This window comes from Staurois parvus, unplaced genomic scaffold (genome assembly GCF_062004578.1).
Source record: "Staurois parvus isolate SC_StPar_1 unplaced genomic scaffold, SC_StPar_1.0 ptg000349l, whole genome shotgun sequence".
Classification (NCBI taxonomy): domain Eukaryota; kingdom Metazoa; phylum Chordata; class Amphibia; order Anura; family Ranidae; genus Staurois; species Staurois parvus.
Window position 1 is genome coordinate 3226034 of NW_028318145.1, and position 23259 is coordinate 3249292.

At 39.6% G+C, this 23259-nt stretch overlaps 1 protein-coding gene across 1 annotated transcript in view; it reads left to right on the forward strand.

The window, feature by feature from the left end:
- Positions 1-675: 675 nt before the first annotated feature.
- LOC149456751 (protein-lysine methyltransferase METTL21C-like) overlaps positions 676-23259 on the forward strand; it is a 34107-nt gene continuing 11523 nt past the window's right edge. Inside the window, exons 1-2 of the mRNA XM_089684532.1 lie at positions 676-1139; positions 11696-11850. Coding sequence (XP_089540658.1) covers positions 971-1139; positions 11696-11850 — 324 coding nt within the window. The 5' untranslated portion in view covers positions 676-970. The remainder of the gene's footprint in view (positions 1140-11695; positions 11851-23259) is intronic.

Genomic DNA, 23259 nt, shown 5'->3' on the forward strand with positions numbered 1-23259 from the left:
GTAGGAGTAATAGTGCCCCATCTTTGGTGTCAGTGGGAGAAATAGTTCCCCATCTCTGGTGTCAGTGGGAGGAATAGTACCCAATTGTTTTTGTTGTTTGAGGAATAGTGCCCCATCTTTGTTGTCAGTGGGAGGAATAGCGCCCCATCTTTATTGTCAGTGGGAGGAGTAGTGCTCCATCATTGGTGTCAGTGGGAGGAATAGTGCCCCATCATTGGTATCAGTGGGAGGAATAGTGCCCCATCATTGGTATCAGTGGGAGGAATAGTGCCCCATCATTGGTATCAGTGGGAGGAATAGTGCCTCATCATTGGTGTCAGTGGGAGGAATAGTGCCCCATCATTGGTATCAGTGGGAGGAATAGTACCCCAAGGGTCAGATAATGGCAAGCAAAAAGCCACATTCAGCCCATGGGCCGCAGTTTGGAGATGCCTGCGTTAAAGATAAAAAAAGTCTTGGCTTTAGAACCACTTTTACATTTTTGCCAGAGATACCCTTTAATATAAGAGTTCTAAGCTGTACTTTTACCTTCCAACTTCTCAGGGAGTGTGGGAATAGTGATGTTTGGTTCTAATTTGCCATCAGTCCTTAGTGCATGGAAAGGCAGAAGCTGTCACAAAGTGGTATGTGTGCTCCATCATTCGCCATGATCATACCAGTGATAGAATCCTACTAGTGTAGGGTTATTACTGCAGCAGGGGTGAAATATTGGGTTACTGACAGCAGTACACATGCCAGGAGAAGGCTTTGTGTCTCCTTCCTAGACGTGGATCAGATACATAATCAGGGTCCACACTGCAATCCCAGCCACAGCACCATCCATCTGCAATCTCCCCAACATCTCCTCCAGATCCCAGCCAGCCCCTAGGCTCTCAGGAGACCCCCTCCTAGCTCACAGACGATAAGAGGATGAGCTCCACTGACTGATCACTACTGCTTTGTCTTCTCCCCTGTGCTCAGGGCACCTGCTATGGATGCTGAGCGTTTGGAGTGTATGTCCTGTGTGCAGCCTGAGCTCTCCCCTGCAGAGGAGGAAGACAGCTGGGAGGGATCTGATGAAACTGTGGGTGATCAAGAGGGAAGAGAGCAACAAGAAGTGTCAGATCCCCAATTTTTACAGACCCCTCAACTGGGGGAAGGTAGGTACACGATGTGTGTGTGTGTGTGTGTGTCTGCCTGTCAGTGAGCTGATCATTGCATGCCAAGCTGGGTCCAGTCCCCTGATCTTGTCATCTGTCATCCTGATATTCAGCACTGATGACTTGGAGATCAGGCTACAGAAGTGCATGCATGCCAGCTCCCCCACATGAATTTATTATGCCTTTGCTTATACTGTATGTGTTGTAATCTATCAAGCATTTTAAAATACACAGGATCTATGATGATGTGAAGCTTTTCAAGCATTACGTTATATAATATTTACTGGGCAGAGGAATTCTGTGTGACTACCTGTAGATGCAGTCCTTGGAGCAGCACACCATTCTGTAATGTGCCTGCATGGTGAGCACAGCATGGAGGCTGCTCTGGGATTCTAATGAGGCAGGGAGACTGAAGATTGCAGGGCTTTTGTCTGTTTATACTTGATAGATAATATTTAGCATTTGTTGTTCCTCCAGAGACATACACAAAAGCTTTGTTTATGTCAATAATATACATATATTTACCATTGTAGCCAAATCCTTCATCACAACACACAGATGTCACATTTACTAAATTGTGTATTCATGTGGTGCATGGTAAAACTGAAATCCCTTAGTTTATAGTTCACTGTGCAGGGCTAGCTGCTCTGATGTGGTCAGAGAGATTAAATACTACAGGATATGGCTTTCTTAAAGTGTATCCAAACCCAATAGAAAAAATTTTATATATTGCAGTTAACCAATCATTAGATGTGGTGGCTGTATTAGTTTTCTTCTTTTTTTACATTTTGCTCCTTTATTTTTACTTGTTAATCCAACCACTAAGTCTTTTATTATTCAGTTTCCTTTACCGGGCCCAACTGTCCATCAAAAGTGGCATTTGGAAGGATGAGACAAGCCGTCTAACACTGACAGGGTGCTTACAATGATCAGCTTTTATTCATTTATGTAAAACCTTTATCCCAAAAGGGAAAAAAACTGTTTGCTATAACTGTTTATAATGTGTTAGATTAAATTCAGCTTTAAATTGCTTGTGAACTCCATCTAAATCTCCTAATCTAAGGCTGGCCATACCTTATACAATTTTCTGTCCAATTTCTGCCCAATTTCCTTTACATTTACCTTCTATGTAGTGCAAGAGCCTGTCTAATTGAATACAATTGAAACTGTTGTTAGGTTTGACCTCCTAATATATGGTTTTTGGTAAATCAACATCTCAACAAAAATGTATAATGTTTGGCCAGCCTAACCTTTTTCCCAGACTGACAAGGCTGTTGTCCATGGGTTTCTCTATTGAGCTTCGATTTAGTGAAGACACCCTAAGGCTGGCCATACATGATTAGTTTCTTTTCATCAAGCCAATAGATTCCCCTATCCACACAAATGAGGTAAAGGGAGGAATACACACACACTAGAACTCTGTATTCTGATAGCAGCACCCATGAATCAGTGGCTGCAGTATTCTTCTGCTGTATTCTTTTAGAACAACCCATGAGTCAGTGGCTGCAGATGATTGACTGATTGAAAAATTCCTAACATTTCCCTTTGACAGAATTTGATTCATTTCTGTTGAGAGGAAAGAGGCCACACTGACTGAAATTCAGATGGTTCCTGCTGTATCAGTGTATGGCCAGTTTAAGACATGTTACTGTCCAAATCAACAGGTGAACATTAGGGAAAAAAGCCTAATAGAAGAAAACCGATGCAGCCACTACATTTATAGATTGGTTAGCTGCAATATATTACATATTGCTGCATTAAAAATTCCCAAAAAGAAGGACTTATTACTGCTGCCATATGGATAGCAATGATCTCATTGAGAGGCTCTGCTCCTCTGATATCTGAGCCTCTCCTTCTAGAGGCTACTGAGACCAGCCACAGATATAAGCTAGCAACAGCACCATATGTAGTTAATCTTTGTGGAAGAAACCTTGCATGACATTTTATTTGCAGTCTTTTAGATGACTATATTTACATTTTTAGATAAATGAAGAATCACACACAATAATTTAGCCTGTTTCCTGAACCTGGAATTACTGATATAGTATTTGAGACTGTTACGTGTGTTAAAATAATGTACTATTTTCTTGGTATAGTAAAAAGTATGAGCGCTGTCATCACTATATTTGTGACACTGTGATTGATGTCTTCAGTCTATATTCGACACTGTGATCACAGTCTTCACTCTGTAGGTGACACTGTGATCGCTGTTTTCATTCTACAGTGAAGGAAATAAATATTTGATCCCCTGCTGAATTTGAATGTTTGCCCACTGACAAAGAAATGATCAGTCTAAAAATAGAAATGGTAGGTGTATTGTATCACTGAGAGACAGAATAGCAAAAACAAATTCAAAAGAAATGCGTGTCTAACAAATTATGCACTGATTTGCATGTTCATGAGGGAAATAAGTATTTGGTCCCCCATCATTCAGCAGGATTTCTGGCTACCAGGTGTCTTTCATACAGCTAACAAGCAGTATCTTAAAGGGAGTGCTGCTAATCTCATTTTGTTACCTGTATAAAAGACACCTGTCCACAGGAGCAATCAAACAATCAGATCCAAACTCTCCACCATGGCAAAGACCAAAGAGCTGTGCAAGGATGTCAGGGACAAGATTGTAGACCTACACAAGGCTGGACTGGGCTACCAAATCATAGAACATGTCCAGGCCCATCTGAAGTTTGCCACTGAACATCTGCATGATGCAGAGGAGGACTGGTTTACAGTGTTGTGGTCAGATGAGACCAAAATAAAGCTCTTTGGCATCAACTCAACTAGCCGTGTTTGGAGGAGGAGGAAAGCTGCCTATGACCCCAAGAACACCATCCCAACTGTGGATATATTCTGCTTTGGGGGTGTTTTTCTGCTAAGGGGACAGGACAACTGCACCACATCAAAGGGACGATGGACGAGGCAATGTACCGTCAAATCTTGGGTGAGAACCTTCTTCCCTCAGTCAGGGCATTGAAAATGGGTCGTGGATGGGTGTTCCAGCATGACAATAACCCAAAACACATGGCCAAGGCAACAAAGGTGTGGCTCAAGAAGAAGCACATTAAGGTCCTGGAGTGGCCTAGCCAGTCTCCAGACCTTAATCCGATTGAAAATCTGTGGAGGGAGCGGAAAGTTTGAGTTGACAAACGTCAGCCACCAAACCTTAATGACTTGGAGAGGATCTGCCAAGAGGAGTGGGCCAAAAGCCCTCCTGTGATGTGTGCAAACCTGATGGCCAACTACAGGAAACGTCTGACCTCTGTGATTGCCAACAAGGTATTTGCCACCAAGTACTAAGTCATGTTTTGTGATGGGGATCAAATACTTATTTCCCTCATGAACATGTAAATAAGTGCATAATTTGTTATTTATTGTTAATTTGTTGCTATTCTGTCTCTCAGTGTTAAAATACACCTACCATTCGATTTTTAGACTGATCATTTCTTTGTGAGTGGGCAACCATTCAAAATCAGCAGTAGATCAAATACTTATTTCCTTCACTATATATGTGGCACTGTGATCTTTGATTTCACTCTATATGTGGCACTGTGGGGTTGATATACTAAAATAGAAGAGTGCAAAAGCTAGTTCAGCTGTACATCTTAGCCAATCAGCTTCTAACTTTAGCTTGTTCAGTTAAGCTTTGACATTAAAACCTGGAAGCCGATTGGTTTCTATGGAAAAGCTGCACCAGACTTTGCACTCTCCAGTTTTAGTAAATCAACCCCTGTGGGCACTGTCTTCACTCTATATGTGATTGTTGTCTTTGGTTTTTGTGTGACACTGTGATTGCTGGCTTCAGTCTATGTGTGACACTAGGAGCACCCTCTTGAATCGACAAGTAACCTTAACTTGGCTTAGTGCCAGAGATTATCCTCTCCTCTTGAGGTTTGACTGGAATCGTTCATACACAAACTATCGAGCTAGTTTAATCAAGTAGTAATTTTTACCTTTGTTCATGTTTAACTTCAATTAATCAGGTTTAGAGGAATTCCAAGAGAGAGTTTTTTCCTTCAATCAGCTATACATTCAGATCCTATGTTTAATAGTACAGATTCAACATCTGTTAGAGATTCTGTTAGAGATTCTGTATATAGCCCTACAGAACAGACAGCGCAAAGTCCACATGTGTCTATCTACTGCATCTCTGCTAACAAGAAACAGGAACTTTATTATAGAAAAAAGACTGTTTCAGTTCACTAAGGGATGTCATCTCTTCATTGGCAGCTCTGGTCCACTTTTGTTTATCATGGGTTGGAAGTCTTTGCATCTCATCCCATGAATCTGGCTCTGGTTTTATTGCTACGAGAGCAACATAGGACAGATGTTTGGCTGGGATGCCTTTATTGCTTCTGGTGGATTTTTTGATCGAAGACTCTTATGATTTCTTCTTTTACAGTATTTGGATTGTCTGCATTAATTTCTATTTCTGTGTCACTTTGCTGCTTATCTTCATGTGACACTGATGTGGAATTTCCCTCGGTTTGAAGCATTTGTGTTCATGAAATTTTGAACATACTGAAGTTTCTTTGACAATTACACTTTTACTGATGGTTGCCTTGTTGGTGTATTGGTCTAGAATTCTGTATCCCTTTTGAGATTCACTGTACCCTATAAATACACATTTCTTTGTGTAAGCATCCAAGTTTTTGCTTTTTTTTTTTTTAAGATGTGCACATAGACTTTGCTTACAGAAATTTTCTAGATGGTTTAAAGCTTTTCCATTCCACAGTTCATATGCAGTTTTCTCAGCTGATTTTCTTGGCAATTTTGAAGATGGCATGCAGTCATAATTGCCTTCCCCTAGTATGTGGATTGCATATCTGCATTAAACAGCACGGTTCTTCCACTCTTGCAAAGAGTACGGTTCATTCTTTCTGCAACCCCATTTTGTTCTGGGTTGTAGGGTACAGAAGTAATATGCCATGCTTTCTGATAATCCTCTGTGTCTTATCACCTGTATTTTCTGTTCGATTGTCTGTGCACAATACACTTAGCATTTTGCCAAATGTGTTGCATACTTGAGCCAAATACTGTTCAAGTTTTTCTGGTACTTCACTTTTGTTGTGTAATAGATATAGTGTAGTATACCTGGAGTAATCATCTATAAAAGTGAGAAAATACCTGTTCTTTCTTGGAGTAAATTTTTCCATTAGATTGCAAAGATCTGAATGAATTCCTGAGTCCTGAGGTTTCTTAGCTCTGCTGTTACTCTACTTTGGAAAGGTTTTATTGTCATTTTTCCTTTTATACAGCTGGTGCACTGCTTTGTTTGATCACATGGACTAATTTTAATTTCCCTTGCATAGTCATTTTCTGTTAATTTCTTTATTATGTCAGGACTTCTGTGCCCAAGTCATTTGTGCCATGTGTGAATGCAGTTTGAATGTTTTTCCTCCCTGGAAGTATTACCCACCTCATTGCAGTTCAGCTGTCACAGTTTATCTATAATTTTAGCTTTTTGCAGTTTAGTTTGTTTTTGCATTCTAGCTTTCCAGATTCTGCAATCTGCTTTTAAATGGCTTTGTTTTTGCACGCAAAGCATTCACGTGTTTCCTGTTGCACCGTCACTATTAATGCTTACTTTTTATAATGCTTATATTAATCCACAAGCTTGTCCTCAACATATTCCGATGTCAGTTGCATCAATGACATGCATCAAGTGCTGTGACAAGTGTTTCATAACTTTCTCATAAACCACAAAATAATTGTGCTGTGACATGAAAATCTTTTATTTCTTCTGCTATACCTCTCAGGCATTTAACCATTTCCAAGGTGTGCCTTATGTAATCCCTCATATCCTTGCCTTTCATCAGCTTTGTTTAGTATAGCTTTCTACTCAAGTACAGTTTATTGCTAAGATTAGCTCTTTCATGCCCCTTTTGCAATCCTACCTACATTTGTTTAGTAGTATCACAATTATATATATGTATGGTTTGATCATCTTCTATACTTAGAGAGATTGTGCTGTGAGCTTTCTGATTTTTCTCTATCCACTGTTCTTGCCTGATGTAATTTTATACATTTCCAGGTACCTTCTCTTATTAGCAGCATTTTCATCTTGAATTTCCAAGACTGGTAGTTCTGGTTTGTCAGATTTGCAAATTAAAGCTTTGTTGCAGCTGTGTCACTGGCCATTTTCTTTTATTCTGTTGCAGTCTTCTTTCTGATGCTGTATCTTGCATGTCTTTTCTGTAGTAGGCTATAACTCGGTGTCTGAGCCTATAACCTGCTAAAGATTCTAAATATAGGTTAACAGAGCAGACAGTGCACAGTACACATGTGTTAATCTACTTACTTCTCTGCTAACAGGAAACAGGAACCTATAGAAAAAAGACAATAGAGTATTCAGTACCATAAATGCAGCTAAAAACTTATAAACACTGCCATCTACTGGCTGAAGAATATATCTCTACTGAGCATTGAAGTAGTTGTTGCAAAATACATTAACACTATTCCAACAAAATCTATACTGTTTTATATGAACATGCATCAATTTCTGCCTTGCCAGTAAAAGATGAGGAAAACCTTGGTTCTCTGTAGCCATATAGAACTAATATTAGAAGGGAAATGCAGCTTAAAGGAAACCAGTGGCAAGAAGCCACCATGTTATATGCTGATTTCAAGCTATTGAAAGTTATTGCAAGGACCATTTTGTTATTTATATAATAAAATAAATAAAACAGATGAAGCTGTAAAGTGATAGAAGCTGAATTACACACCAGGGATCCATATTATCACTTGCAAAGCTGTCACTCATTTTAAAGTGATAAAGTCAAAGACCAGCTTTACTGAGTAATTATTTATTATTATTGGAATAAGTGATAACATTGTGCTGCTTCTAAATCCTTGGGGGGAAAAAGATCTGCTTGGTCTCCATGTCTACCAACCTACAGCAACAAACACTAGCAAAAGTCTCCTACATATGTAGCCTTTGTCTTTTATAGTGATATATTAAACATGCAAAATCAAGCCATACCTGTAAAAGAAAAGATTACATACCTATCCTGCTGCCATGCCACTAAACATAGCCCAGATGGTGAGAAATCATCCCCCAAGGTCCACTGGGAAACAAAATCATATAGGAAATTTTAACTTCCCACTGGACTTCAGGGTCACATTTCCAGGATTGGAGTGATGTTCAGCAGCATTGTTAGCAGCAAAGGTATGTTAATAATATTAGTATTATTATACAGGATTTATATAGTGCCAACAGTTTGCACAGTGCTTTACAAAATGAAATGCAGACATTACAGTTACAATACAATTTGGTACAAGAGGAATCAGAGGGCACTGCTCGTTAGGGCTTACAATCTAAGAGGGGCGGTCAAGTGATACAAAAGGTAATAGCTGATGTTTTAAGTATATTGTCCCTTCTTTAAAGGTATGGCTTGATTTGGCAGGTTTAATATAGAAATAGTGTCACTTTACAGCTGAACTACATGCAGATAGAAAATATAATTTGTTCAACTTATTTAACCATTAGCCGCCCCGGCAATGGCCGAATGGCGGCCGGCAAAATCCATTAGCGTTCCGGGTGGACACCATATGGCTGCAGAGCCGCGCAGCAGCGCGATCTGTCACCGGCCGTGTACGTCGGACACGGCCGATGACAGATCTGAGTACCGCCCCCGTTGCTGATACCATGTGACCTGCTGTGACCAATCACAGCAGGTCACATGACAGTTGTATACAATGGATGGCTTCATTCATGCCATCCATTGTATACTAGTGTGTGTAGCTGTGATTGGTCACAGCTATCACATGCACAAGCTGGGCCAATCACAACCCAGCTGTGTCATGTGATTAGCTGTGGCCAAATCACAGCTAAGCACAAAAAAAAAAAAAAACCCTGAATGAATCCATGTCATTCAGGTAAATGCTTGCTTATAGCAAAGTAATTCTTTGCTATAAGCAAATTGTGTAAAAAAAAAAAAAAATACTATGGTAACATTGTACTACTTTGGTCATAGTGAAATATGAAAACAAAAACGTAAGAAAAAGAAACAAAAATAATAAAAAATTAAAAATAATACAAAAATTAAAAAAAAATTATATATATATTTTTTTTCATACTGTCACCAATCAGTGTCCCTGATCACCGCCATGCCAGTTATATGATGACGCTGTACTGCACTGGTGACAGTATGTAAAAAAAAAATAGTGAAAATAATTTTTTTAATTTTTAATTTTCCCAAAAATTATGACAAAAAATACAACTTCAAAAAACTCGCCATGCCTCTTATGAAGTACGTCGGACTGTCTACTTTGCAAAAAGGGGTCATTTGGGGGATATCTGTACTGTTCTGACATTCTTGGACCTCAAGAAATTAGATTGGCTGTCAGTACTTCAGGATTGATCAATTTTCAGATCAATACTATAGTTTGTGAACTCTATAACTTTCCTACAAACTAAAAAATACATCCTAATTTGGGTTATTTTCAACAAAGACATGTAGTAGAATACATTTTGGCCTAAATTTACGAAGAACAATTATTTATTTGCAAACGTTTATAACAGAAACAAAGAAAAGCGTTTTTTTTTTTTCAAAATTTTCAGCCTTTTTTTTTGTTAATTTAGCAAAAAATAAAAACCCCAGTGGTGAAAGCTCTAGTTGTGTGAAGAAAATGATAAAATTTTAGTTTGGGTACAATGTTGTATGACCGCGCAATTGTCATTCAAAGTGTGAGAGCTCTGAAACCTGAAAAATGGCCTGTGCAGGAAGGGGGTAAAAGTGCCCGGTATGGAAATGGTTAATAACAAATCAGTAAATATACATCTAAATTCAGCTAATGTAAGTACCTGAATTTGTCTTGATATTTTCTCCCGGTGATCCCCCTGTAGAGCAGACCTCTGACTCTCAGAGGAAGGGGCATTAGTGTAAATTGATTGAGGCTCTGCTGCGCTACACAACATGGTCAAACAGAATGATGACCTCATCCGTTTGCTGTTGCTCCATCTGTATGTTACCCCATTGGATGGATTTCCACTCGTTTTCTTTCTCAGTGTCCACTATGAATGGTACCAGTAAACAAGGGAATTCCTTCAAAGCAGGGAAAGAGCAGAAAAAAAAATCATGTCAGGTCTTCCTAACTCCCATTTACAAAACTAAAAAAAAATTGGTTGCAGTTACACTATAAGAGAAAAGATTAGAGAAGTAATAGGTGATGACAGAATATACCGTTTGTTCCTTTATAACTGAAGCATGAAAGCAGTATTAAACCAAGAAACAAAAATGTAATATATTGCGGCTTACCCATTAGTGATGTTGTGGCTACATCCATTTGATTTTCTGTGGCTTTTTTCCTCTCTGTTTTCACCTAGTGATCTGACCAGTAACATTCCTCCTGTATTAATGAGATACCACTGTGGATGAAGGAGCACAGGAGGTACAGCAAACAGCAGCATCATCAGTCTGGGGGGGGGGGCATGTTAAATGTACTGGCAGATTTGAATACAATAACAAGTTAAAGCCAAACTAGCTCACACTTTATAATCATTTACAACAACAGTTTTTTTTTCCTTCTGGGATAAAGGTTTTACATAAACAAATAAAGGAGTATAATTGTATGCACCTGTCAGTGTTAAATGGTTTGTCTCGTCCATATAAATGATACATTCTGCTGGAGAGCTTGTGCTTCTGAAAAACAACAGAATTGTTGGCTGGATCACCAGATGAAAATAGAAGAAAGAGAGCCTAAAAAAAGGAAACAAATACAACCATCATATCGAAGATTTGGTAAGCTGCAATATAATAAATGTTTGCTTCGCGCTTCTCTCCTTCCTCTTTTTTTTCTCCTCTCTTATGCTTGTACAAGCTCCAGATAATTATTCCGCAGAGCATTAGGCATGATGTCAACATCTTATCTCCTTTCCCATTAGCGATTTCCATGACAATCTACTCCCATATACGCTCTCCGCCACCTCCACTATCTCAAACCTGTAGTTTGGACTTCTGCTTAGATATTGTACGCACCCTCCTTTCCTCCATAGCACCATACTTTGAGACATTACTGTAGAACGCCTGGTGCCTCCTTGCTCTAATCGTTTGACAAGCACACTGGAATATTGCAGGCACAACCTTGTCGTGGTTTTACTCATCCAATTTGTTCATTTCTGCATTGGATTTCATGCTCTTCTGTATGATATATGTTTTGCCATATGACCTATGTTCAACCCGTTTGAAATTTTATTCTGTCTTGTATCAATCTGTGTGTTTTGTTTTCAATAAACACCTCTTTTTTGGAAAAAAATAAATGTTTGCTTTTGGGTTTAATACTGCTTTAAAGGCATACTTCATTCAGAATTGAAAATGTAGCCTTGGCATGCATGTAGGAAATACACCGTATCTGCGTATGGTTTCAGTTTTCAATCAAGGTGTCTGTTGATTGCGCTAGTCCCCTTTTCAGTGGGGAATGCACAGGTGCCAGTAAAACTTGCCTGCAGTGGACTGCACAGAGGTCACAATAGGACTTCCTGACTGTAACATAGTTGCAGTGGAAAACATCTACTGGCTGGTATTGCTCCTTACCATGAAACAATGTGTTTTTGTTTTCAGATGTCACATGTGACCTCAAACCATGTATCCAGCCCTTCAAGGCATGGGCTCCTACTGTCTACTCCTGTTTTGGGAAAGAGCACCTCTGGTTTGCAGGGTACGAAATTATTATCCAGGAGTCCTTGGAAGGTTACGCAGGAGTGATCTGGCCTGGGGTGAGCAACACTTTCTATTATGTGATTAATGCCATGTATGCAGTGTGTATTTACTTTACCTCATCTATATGTTCATGTATTTATTTAGTATGTGCTGGGACTTGTCTAGAAACTGGAAAGAGAGCTAAGACTAGATTTCCAACACAACCCATTGTATAAATTAGAAGACAGAGAGAGCGTCAGATGTCAAGTATATTGTACATGATTTGTGGTTGGAAAACAAAGTTCTTACCAATAACATCCTTTAAACTGGAAGAAAACCCTAACTATATCTAATCTTAAAAATGTTCCCTACAGCTCCTCTTTGCTATCGTACCCAAACTGTATTAAAAAAATCTGTGTACCTACCTATTTTTAATCTGCTCCACTCTGGTCACATAATCCTGCAGTTCTGTGTAGGGGAGTGCTCATCATCGGCTAAGAATTCCAGGAGCTGTGACAATCCACCAAAGGCTCCCGTGGCACAGTCATTGTCGCCGCTCCCTCCTTTTCCCTGCAGCAGCTGCTCACTGACACAGGGAAGATGGAGCTGCAAAATCATGTGACTGGAGTGGATTAAATTAGGTAGATATACAGATCTTTTTTTTTATACAGGTTGGGCAAGATAGGTAGAATATGAGTGAAGGAACATTATTAAAGTGATATTAAAGCCTCCCGCTGTTGTCTCAGCCAATGAGAAGGGTAAGTCTCCAGAGAGCCGAGGTTCTTGTGCACATCGCTGAATCATGATGGGGCTCAGGTAAGTGTTGGGGGGGAAGGTGCACACAGAAAGATTTATACCTTCATGCATAGAATGCCTGAAGATACAAAATCTTGGGCCTTTACAACCACATTCAGAATAGACATAGTTAGGATTTTCTTCCACTTTAAGATGCCCACTTTCACTTTCTACCTTGTATTAGAAGATGGCAGTCTTAAACTGCATTCTCTGCATTAAGGTAAAAAAACTTCCAATACTAGATTCCACCCACTCTCTTCCCCAACACATACCTGAGTCCTGTATTTAGCAGAATTAAATTATGATCTGTTAGACACTGTCAGGGAGCGTCTGAACAATTATTTAGTCAGCTAAATAGATAAAACCACAGTGCAATACAAAAATAATATATAACATTAATTTAACTGACTTATTTAATTATTTTGAGTTATTTTGCCAAGCAGAAATCTTTTAAAAAGAACACAATAAGATCGATGTAATTATAGACTGCGGCTTTCAAAAATAAATTATTATTTATTTACAATAAGTCACTTACAAACACCACTAACAGTTTGATTAATAGGCTGACACAGACACTATAATTTACAATGAATTGCTAAAGCCTTGGGATATTTGTTAAATTAAACTAAATATTTAATTTCCCCTATTGTAGCTATCCTTACTTGTTTATATAAAATTTGGCAGATAGTAATCTGCGTTTGACTAACTTGACCTGTGAACAAATTACTGGGTGAAGTTCCAATACGCAAATTAAAACAATCAAAATTTTTGGGGTGTTAGGATATCTAATGGGGAAGCAAATCAGCTAATATAAAATAATTGCACATAGAAAAATCAATAATATATATGAAACTATAGTTACTCTTTAAAATGGCAATTGGCTAGACTCTTCTAAGATGGCTGCCGAATAATGGGTAGAGTTTGTCTTCCCCAAAATGGCATCTAGCTAGGCTGGCGCTGTTCTGGCTTTAGTGAAATGTCAGATGATGGGACGGCTAGTTGATGTGATCTGATGGTGCAGTCTCCCAGATGATGCAATCTCTAGATGATGTGATGTGAGTCTTCTCTCCAGTCTACCTGACTTGCTATCTTATTGCGTGGCAGACAATACACTAAAATTTTGATAAACCTGGTCCAGAAGGTGCAAACTCTATGACTGGTGAAGCAGTATAATCAACTTCAGTTTTATAGTGGAAATGGATCTTATAAAATAATCTGTTTATAGGATAAATTAATATTTTACTATAACAAGCTGGACTGTGTGATTCTATCTAAAGTATATAGAATGCCTTGGAGAGTCTGGTGATTTCTAATTTATGATCAATTACTTTTTTTATGTAGTGGTAATTAAATGGAAATATCTGACTACAGATATGGCATAATTTCATAATCAAATATTATTGATATACATAAAATCCCCACACTATAAACTATTAGTAGGGTATTGCTACATTATAAAGTACACATTTCTAAAATAATAATTAAAAATAAACAATAACTATAGTAAGCTTAACAGTTCCTTTTAAGAAAATATGCTATTTCATCCTGATTATGTCTTTCTATATATCATCATGTTTTATACATAGAACCATTAGGGCCCCTTTTGATAATCCTTTCCAACATTGTACTCAACCATAGCATGGTTTTGTTTGATAAAAGTTAAGTTGACACTTGTTTCTCTTTCTCTGGATTAAACTGTTTATTAACCAGTCTCATCCATTTTGCTTGAGGTGATTGTAGCCGTATTAGTGCCCCGATACCCCGAAAGCTTGTCCTCAAAATTGTATGTTAGTGCAAATAAAAAAAGTATCACGGACAGTACTCAATTGTTTCTTTAACCAGTCTCAGAATGTTTTCTTTAAACTTCCTTTGTGTGCTCTTCCCAGCTTAAAAACAGTGACCAATAACTAAATGAACATTCCTTATTTGCAAACATTAAAGAGTTGCTCAGGGGCGGACTGACAACTCATGGGGCCCCCGGGCAATAGGGGATCATGGGGCCCCTGTGTCCTTGTCCAAACTCAAAGCACATCCAAAAAAGCCTATAAAAAAGGTACCAGGGGCATTTCATGGGGCCCCCTACTGACCCTGGGCCCTCGGGCACTGCCCGAGTGCTCGAATGGTCAGTCCGCCCCTGGAGTTGCTTGAATTAAGTCTTTGCTTTCTGAAAAAAAATGGTGAAGTTGTTGAGCGTTTGCAAACATGAGACAATTCCACCTTTCCCAGATATGCTATTCCCCTCAGGATCCAGGTATAATCATGTTTTCATGTCAATGTTCATGTTTAAACAACCTTGGCATTTTTTTTAGAGTCTTAGAGTTCTCAGGGTTAGAGGAAAAAATATTCACGGGTTCAGACTGAGTTAATACAGTAGAATTCATTAACAAGGTCTACATGGTAATTGTTATATGTATACATTTTTATTCATCAACAACACCAAATATGATATAGATCTTTTTTACAATTCTTTTAAGAGGCCTAATGTGTGTTACTAGCTTTCTGGATATAGGTGCGTTTTGGGTCCTTTTCCCTCAGTATAAGGTAACTCCATTGCTGCAGTAATTATTTATTATATACAATGATTGGCACTAGGAGTTCAGTTTCAGTTAAAAGAAAATAGGCTCACACATGTGTATTGCTTCTAGATTGTTTATGACAGACCCTTTGAGGTTTATTTACTAAAGCTGGAGAGTGCAAAATCAGACTCCCTTCTGCATAGAAACCAATCAGCTTCCAGGTTTCATTGCCAAAGCTTCATTGACCAAGCTGAGGTTAGAAGCTGATTGGTTTCTATGCAGAAAGGAGTCTGATATTGGACTCTCCAGCTTTAGTAAATAAACCCCTTTGTGACAGGGCTTAATTACAAGCCTTCTGCAGATCCTTCTAGTGGAGGGTTGCTGCTTGCTGCATTCCTTCTCAGCTGGTCTGTGTTCTGTCAAATGTTCTTGAACTGTGATTATCAAATGTCACACCTTCTATGGCTGCTTGTGGTGGTACATGAGATTTGTGAATTTTGGAGAAATGAGGTGGCATTGTGTTCAGTACAACTTCCCTACTTCCGCCACAGTTTGGAGCTTGTCAGACCTTACTTTCATTTGGGAAAAGTTAGATGAATTGTAGCATAAGATGCATTGCTGTGTTTATATTGTCAAGGTGGCACTGACACAGTACAAGTGACTTGTTCCCTTTATATATAACAGTGTATAATATGTGGAGTGAGAGCCCGAGTTTAAATTCAGTCTGTGAGGCTCGGTTTTACTGAAAAGCAGTGCAAGCCTGGATACAACTGGAGTATTATGTTTCACAAAGTCAACAACCTAGTAAAGAAATGCCTGCCTACTAAGATGAAATGTAAAGTACCCTACACCAGCACTTCCAGAACATCAGTGAATGATAAGGGTTTCATCCAGTGGCTGTAGGATTTACGTAATAGGTATAGTTCAAGACAGATAGATCAAGGGGGTATTCTGTACGAAATGACATGTCCAAATAAAATATGTGTTTCTAGGGGATGTATGTAATTAATATATTTTTTATGGTATTATTAGATATGGCCCTAGTTTGTGTTTACAAGATTGTCAATGCTGTCTCCTGCCTCTCAGGGAACAAAAGCTTTTGCTTTGTGTCTTCAATAGCATACTACTTAATTAGGATTACCTTTTTGTCTATAGGACTGGTAAAAAGGTGGTTAGCATACACTGCATCCCTGTTTGGTCAAAGGGCATTAGCATGCAAATTTGGAGTCTGTTTATCCAAAAGGCTAGCATGATGGCAGTCTTGATATAGTAGTAAACAGCATCCAAAAAAAAAGAAAAAAACACCCTGCAAGGTAAAGGCATAATGTGCTAGAATGTATTGCATACTAGCAGATTATGAAGGGTTTACCTTGATACGAAGCCCTCCAGTAGAGCACTCTCACGGCTCCTCGGGGCTTCCATCTTCACCCGGTCTTCCTACCGGGTTCATGAGCTCTTGCCAGCCGACTGATCGAGCTGCGATGATGCGTGGGAATCCCGGGCCACGGCACAGTGCTCTGAAGGAAGGGGATGAGTATGCCGTTCGTTCAGAGCAGATGCACCAGCTATCAGAAAGGGCTAATGTCTCCTAAACGGTTCACGTTTAGGAGACATTTTTACCTACAGGTAAGCTTTATTTTAAGCTTACCTGTAGGTAAAATTATTAAAGAAGTGTTACTACCACTTTAATGATTTAATTGCTGACCTACCCCTAAAAAATGGTGAGAAGTGGGAGCAGATTAATAATGTAGCACTACCCCCTTAGGGATTGCTGATGAATTTGGGTCCCCCTATAGTCCTGCACAGCCAGTCAGTTAGCATTTTCCACACAAGCTTACATTTATAGACAGAAATCAGGCCTTGAGCGTCTGTTTTGTTATTTTATTGAGGGGATTAAACTTGAATGGGGTAAGGTATATATAGGATGCCCAAGGGAACTGAAATCTGAGGACAACTTCCTGAACTATTCACAGCTTCTTTTCTCTGACACAGTCTCTGTTCGAGTGCTAGCCAGCAGCCCCCAATTGTATCACCCCAGACCCTAGATGAACTCCTCGTCATCCAGCAATCTGGAGACTTTCTTCCTGAGCAAAGGATCTGGCTCCTTTTCCTTTAAATGGATAACAGTCACTAGTAGAGGGCTAATCTGGTTTCCAACCAGAGTGCTTCTATCCATCCAGGGGGTGCAGGTGTACTCACTAAGATCCTTTCCTGTACTACTTGCGGAGTGGCTGCTGCTACCAGGCCTATCAGCTGGGCTGCTCCTTCCCTGCCATACAGGCGGTCCTTGCTCAGGGAGCCAGTGAGTCCTGCATTTTCCTCCATTCCAGCTCCAGGATCAGCTCCAGGATCACAGGCAGGCCCCATCCCACTAGGCCTCCTGGCAGCTTTCCTCCTCCAGCCTCACATCTTCCTGCTTCTCACTCCTCTCCCACCACCTCACTCCTGCTACTAAGCAGTCTCCAACACTTTTTAAGGGAGTCCAGCCCCTTGCCAAACCTTCTGTTGAGGATTGTCTGAGGTCCCTCAAAAGTGAAGCCAACCACTCCTCAGATCCACCCACTGCCTCCAAGGCCCTCCTTCGAAAGCTTCAGAGCAAGGGGAAATTCCAGAGGGGCTGGCTGCAGAGTCCCTCAGTCCTGACCAGAATTTGACCTCTCTGACTATCTCACCTGAGCTGCTAATCAGCTCCTCACATGCCATCAGGGTCTAGCTCCCCCTAGCTAAACTAGGAGGGTGCTACATAATATTGATGTTATTAATTAATGTCCGTAATATTACTAATTGAATCACCCCTGATTTTCTTACTTATTTGGCGAGCCTACTGCTATAAAAGGAACCTTAGGCCCTTTGACATAGACCGTTCACATCCTTTTGCTCTATGAAGAATATTGAATCAAACTGCCATATTACTGGCGAGTGGTACAGAAATCTTGCGTTATCAGCAAAACATTTTTTCCTTGTGTTATGCTTTCTAATAGTTATTTACTACAGCATTTTTAATACTGTAATGAGTCCTTATTAGGAGACATTTTGCTAACATATGGCCGTTATGTGCTTTAATGTTATTTCCTTAGCTGCTGTTGTGGAACGGTACAAGTCATAAGGCATAGAAATCACATGCACAATTCAAATGAACATCTGGACCTGTCTTGTGCATTGTTAGTCTAGCTGCCTTTGTAAATGAGAACTACAGGCAAAATACAGCCTTCAGTAATAACTAACAAGAATAGCTGCTTAGCCATGTCTTCACTGGGAGACATTTATCAATTCTGTTTCTCAGAAAGCCAATGCTAAACAGAAGCAGTGAGACAGATCATGCAACAGATTTATTAGAAGCTGACATCCTGAATCATAAATTCCTTACTCAGCTGCTGTAAAGTAGCATTGACACAGAATGAAACCTGACCATGTGTGTCTGTTAAAGTGAAAATCTGTCCCATCTTCAGTAATAAATCTGTCGCAGACCTGTGCAAATCTGTCACTGTTGGCTGCCCAGGAATACAGTCACACCCTGCATTGTAAACTTTCCCAAACTTTTCTGAGAGACAGGCTGATTGCTTCTATGTCTCTAATTTGTATTACAGTTGTCCTTTTGTGTTTTTGATGTTCTGTTTGACTTAAGCTGTATCTAAAGGCAAAACCTCTTATTTTTCTTATTTTTTAAATTGGGTAAAGAGGTTTTAATTGCTTTATGTTTTTTTTGCTAGTGAGATTCAATCCCTCTGCTTTTTCATGTGACAAATGTCATCAAAAATTCAAACACTTTAAACTGTCACTGGAATAGGAGAGAGAGGGGCTCTTAATCCAGAGACAACTGTCTGATAGGTATTCCCCCACTGGGAGAAATTTCATCTCACTTCTTATGGGGTGTCAGAGAAAACAAATGATGGGAAATCTTACAATGGGATCACAAAACATAATTGATGGGGTTGTCTATTACCCATTCTATCCAAAACTAAAAAAGATTTGTCTAGAGTTAAAAGCTATCAGTTTTTCCTGTTCAAAAAATTTTTTTTTTTTTCCAAAAAACAAGATACAAATTATCACACGAAAATGTACAGAGGAAAGGCACATAGGACAAACAGCAAAACATAAATCATACAAAGGCAAATGAGGTCCAACGCAAGACCAAACAGTGTGGATGAACTAGGCCACGACAGGGTTGTGCCTGCAATATTTAGGTATGCTTGTCAAGTGCTAAAAATAAAGAGACGTCTGGCCTTCCACCATAACGTCTAGCGATAAAAATCTGTAGGGGGGAGAAGAGCAAGTACGATGCCTATGTGAGAGTCAATACTACAGAATACGATGGTGGAATTGTGCGAATGTAGGAGTAATTTTCGTGGGAACCGCGAACGAATTGCGGGAAGTGATGCTGACAGCATACTCAGTGTGCTATCGGAAAAATTGTCCAAAACGTGTAAAAGCATATGAAAGAAAAGAAAAGAGAAGGCGAGAGAAAAAAAAAAAAAGAGGGACAGAAAGAAGAAGAGGGGGAGAGAGAGAAGAAAAAAAAAAAAAAAAGGGGGGAGGGGGGGGGAGGAAGGGAAGCAAGTGGGGAGGGCAAAATAAGAGAAGGGACAACCGTCAAAAAGATCTTATCCTCCAGACAAACAGTAGCGGGAGCGGTTGGAACCTAAGCTATCATCGGCGTCAAAGGAAAGCGTGTGTAACACAGGGGGGAGTATGATGGCACCCTCAGGTCAAATACCACTAAATAACACTATCAGGAAGTCCAAATTAGGTTTTAGACAGGTTGGTCCATGAGGGATCGATACTCCGGGGTAGTCAGAAAATGGGTCCAACAGGCCCATACATGAGAGTATTTCGTAGGAGTATCGCGGGCAGTCGCAACCAGTTCTTCCATGTCCGCCGGTTTACCCAAAAATTTTATTAAGAAGCGAAGTAACATGAACATAAAACCTATCAATTTTTATTTCAATTTTTAGTTATCGGAAGTAACCTCAAAGGTCTGTTGACTTGGTTTTGGTGTATATTCTTGACCGACCACTGTAAAAAAAAAAAAAAATTTGTGATCTTGCTTAAAGTTCACCTACTCAAATGCAGTGAAGACAATTGATATTTGCATCTGGAAACTGCAAATGCTAAAGTTTAAAAATACATTTGTTCTCCATTTTAAACTTGTGAAAGTCCTGTCTAGGAGTAGACAACAGAATATTACAACTGTTACCTCTATTAGCCACAAAAGCCTCTCCTGTGCTGCTTTCTGCTTTTTTTTTCAGTTTGCCACTGAGACTTGACTTTCTTAGACAATATATCTAATCTTCCAGCTATATACTTTTTCTCATTCTTGCACCGAAGGTACACTTGTCTTTTAAACCTAACTTCACTTACGTTCAGCTAAATACATGTTATTTGTATCAAAACAAAAGGCTTACAAAGTCTTACAGTTTGTATACTTTAGAAAGCAGCAGCAGCCTGAGTAGAAAGCCTGTCGCCTGCCAGCATACTACAGAAAAGAACCATTGTTCTCTGTGTGGAAGAAATGGTCTCTTTGCAGAGGTCCAATATGTTCCCAGACTGAGTTAGAGCTCCCCAATCAGCAGGAAGATTGAGTTTTCTATAGGTATGCTGTGGCCTTTACAACTGAGCAGTTTTTTTGTTATTAAAGTTGCTATTTCATGAATATGACATTGTTGGTAAAAATCCACACTTAATTACAGAATGTTCAGATGTAAAGTAGGTTAATTGAAAGTTGACCTAAAAACGTAATTTTATCATAACATTATAGCCTAGTATTTTTAATTAAAATATAGGACAGTGGTAATGGGAACACAATTCCAAAATTCTCATTACAGCTTTCAAAAATGTTTTCAGTTTAATAATCTGCAAAAGTTAGGGTTAGCTAAAACTTCATACACATCAGTTAATAAGAATGAGTAGCATATTTCCTATCTTTTTTGTATGAAAATGTTCTCTTATTTTTTTTTAAATTTTGTTCAGAGGCCAGGTATAAAGCACCCAGCTAGAAAAGAACATGCAAAGTTGTAACAGTCATAATGAAAAAGACAAACTTACATAATACAGTGCCTTGAAAAAGTATTCAGACCCCTGGAAATTTTCCACATTTTGTCATGTTACAGCCAAAAACATTAATATATTTTACTGGGATTTTATGTGATAGACCAACACAAAGTGGCACATAATTGTGAAGTAGAAGGAAAATAATAAATGGATTTCACATTTTTTTTACAAAGAAATATCTTAAAAGTGTGGCGTGCATTTGTATTCACCCCCCTTTACTCTGAAACCCCTAACTAAAATCTAGTGGAACCAATTGTCTTCAGAATCACCTAATTAGTAAATAGAGTACACCTGTTTAATCTCAGTAGAAATACAACTGTTATGTGAAGCCCTCAGAGGTTTGTTAGAGAGCATTAGTGAACAAACAGAATCATGAAGGCCAAGGAACACAGCAGATAGGTCAGGGATAACATTGTGGAGAAGGTTAAAGCAGGGTTAGGTTATAAAAAAATATCCCAAGCTTTAAAGAGGTATGAATACTTTTTCAAGGCACTGTATAAAGCAATATTATTAATTCCTGGGTTCAGTGGGACCCTAGAGTTCCTCCAGAGGTTGCTAGGGGTTCCTTGAGCAATGGACAATTCCCACCTCTCAGATAAGTAACCATTTGATAACAATGGTCTTTTTATTAATCTGTCAGGGGGATTTACTTCCAATGACTACAATGTAAGGAGCCCTCTTCCCAATTACCATCACACCAATGTATTGTGAACTGTAGATAAAGTAATTATAAGTAGTGGTTCTGTCACATACCTGATGGGAGACTGAAATGACGAGGTCGGCCTTGTGTCACTAGCCCTGACCCCGCTGATGTTGGAACAGAGGGAGGCTGGGACCAGGTGGACAAGAGCGCCAGTAGCTGTTGTTTGCAGCTCTTGCAGATGATGACCCTGGATCTTCTGATTCAGGCACAGTAGTAGAAAGCAGAGCAGGTCTTGTAGATTGCCAGGCGTGCGCCAGAGCAAGGCAGGTAGTGAGGGTAAGAGACAGGAGCAGTGTCATAGGAATAGCCAGGGTCACCAACAGTCAGGCAGCGTGGTACAGAATCAGAAGGAAGGCCAAGGCCAGGAGCAGAGCCGAAGTCAGGAACCAGTATCAATCAGGAGGGCAATCAGAGTCAGGTGATGAACAAGCCAGGTCAGCAACAAAGGAATCACACAGGAACAAGCAGGACACAGGGGAGCTGAAGACCAGTCAGTATCTAACATGGGGAGAGACACTCTTTAAATAGGCTGTCTGGCGCCAATCTTCGCCGTGCATGTGCACGTGCGTGTGCGCGATAGCTCATGTCTGCGCACGACTGACAACTCTTCTCCAGGAGTTCCTAGGCGCATGCTCATTTCTAATCGCGATTTGTCTTGCCGGAAATCCCTTACAGGTTCCCTACGTCTGTAAAGTTATTTCAAGGGTCCCTCCCGGTTAAAAATGTTGAGAAAGGCTGATATAAAGTGTTGCAGTATCCTCTTTGTCTGTAGCTCGCTGCAGTCTATGGGTGGCAACTGCTAGTCTGGTGACCCATGAAACAGTGGTATGCACACCTTTCAGTGCCACCACTAAGCCTGTTCTGAAAGGCAAGGGATCTCAGTTTTGTGATATCATCATATGATCTGTTGCTGACATTTTCTGCTTAGTCTTCTGCCCCTCTGCTCAAATTCAGCCTTTTACATTCAAACACAGCCCTGCTCAAATGCATGATTTTGAATGCAAAAATGCAGTGTTTGGCAATAATCAGTTATGTTTTGCCTGCAATTCAAATGTACCTCAGTGGGACATGCTTCATCCAAAGAAACGCAACACCAAGCAAAACAAATGCAGCCTCTGAACTGTCATCTACTTACCCAAAAAGTCAATAATTACCTAAATATCTGCATTTGATGTGTATTTCAAACAAGCTCTAAATGCACCAAAACATATGTATGTGTACATGAGCTCTAATTGTGTTGGGAACAGTAAGTTCTGTAAGTCTCACATATGTCATTGCCACATTCCAAGTCTTGTGATGGAAAGACTTCCTCAACTCCAGTGCAAGATTGGAGATCCACCATTTAGGGGAGCCCTTGGCCTGACTGGGCAAAAGCAGTATGTGATCCAGGTATTGGATTTGTTTGTTCCACATCTTAAGGGTCT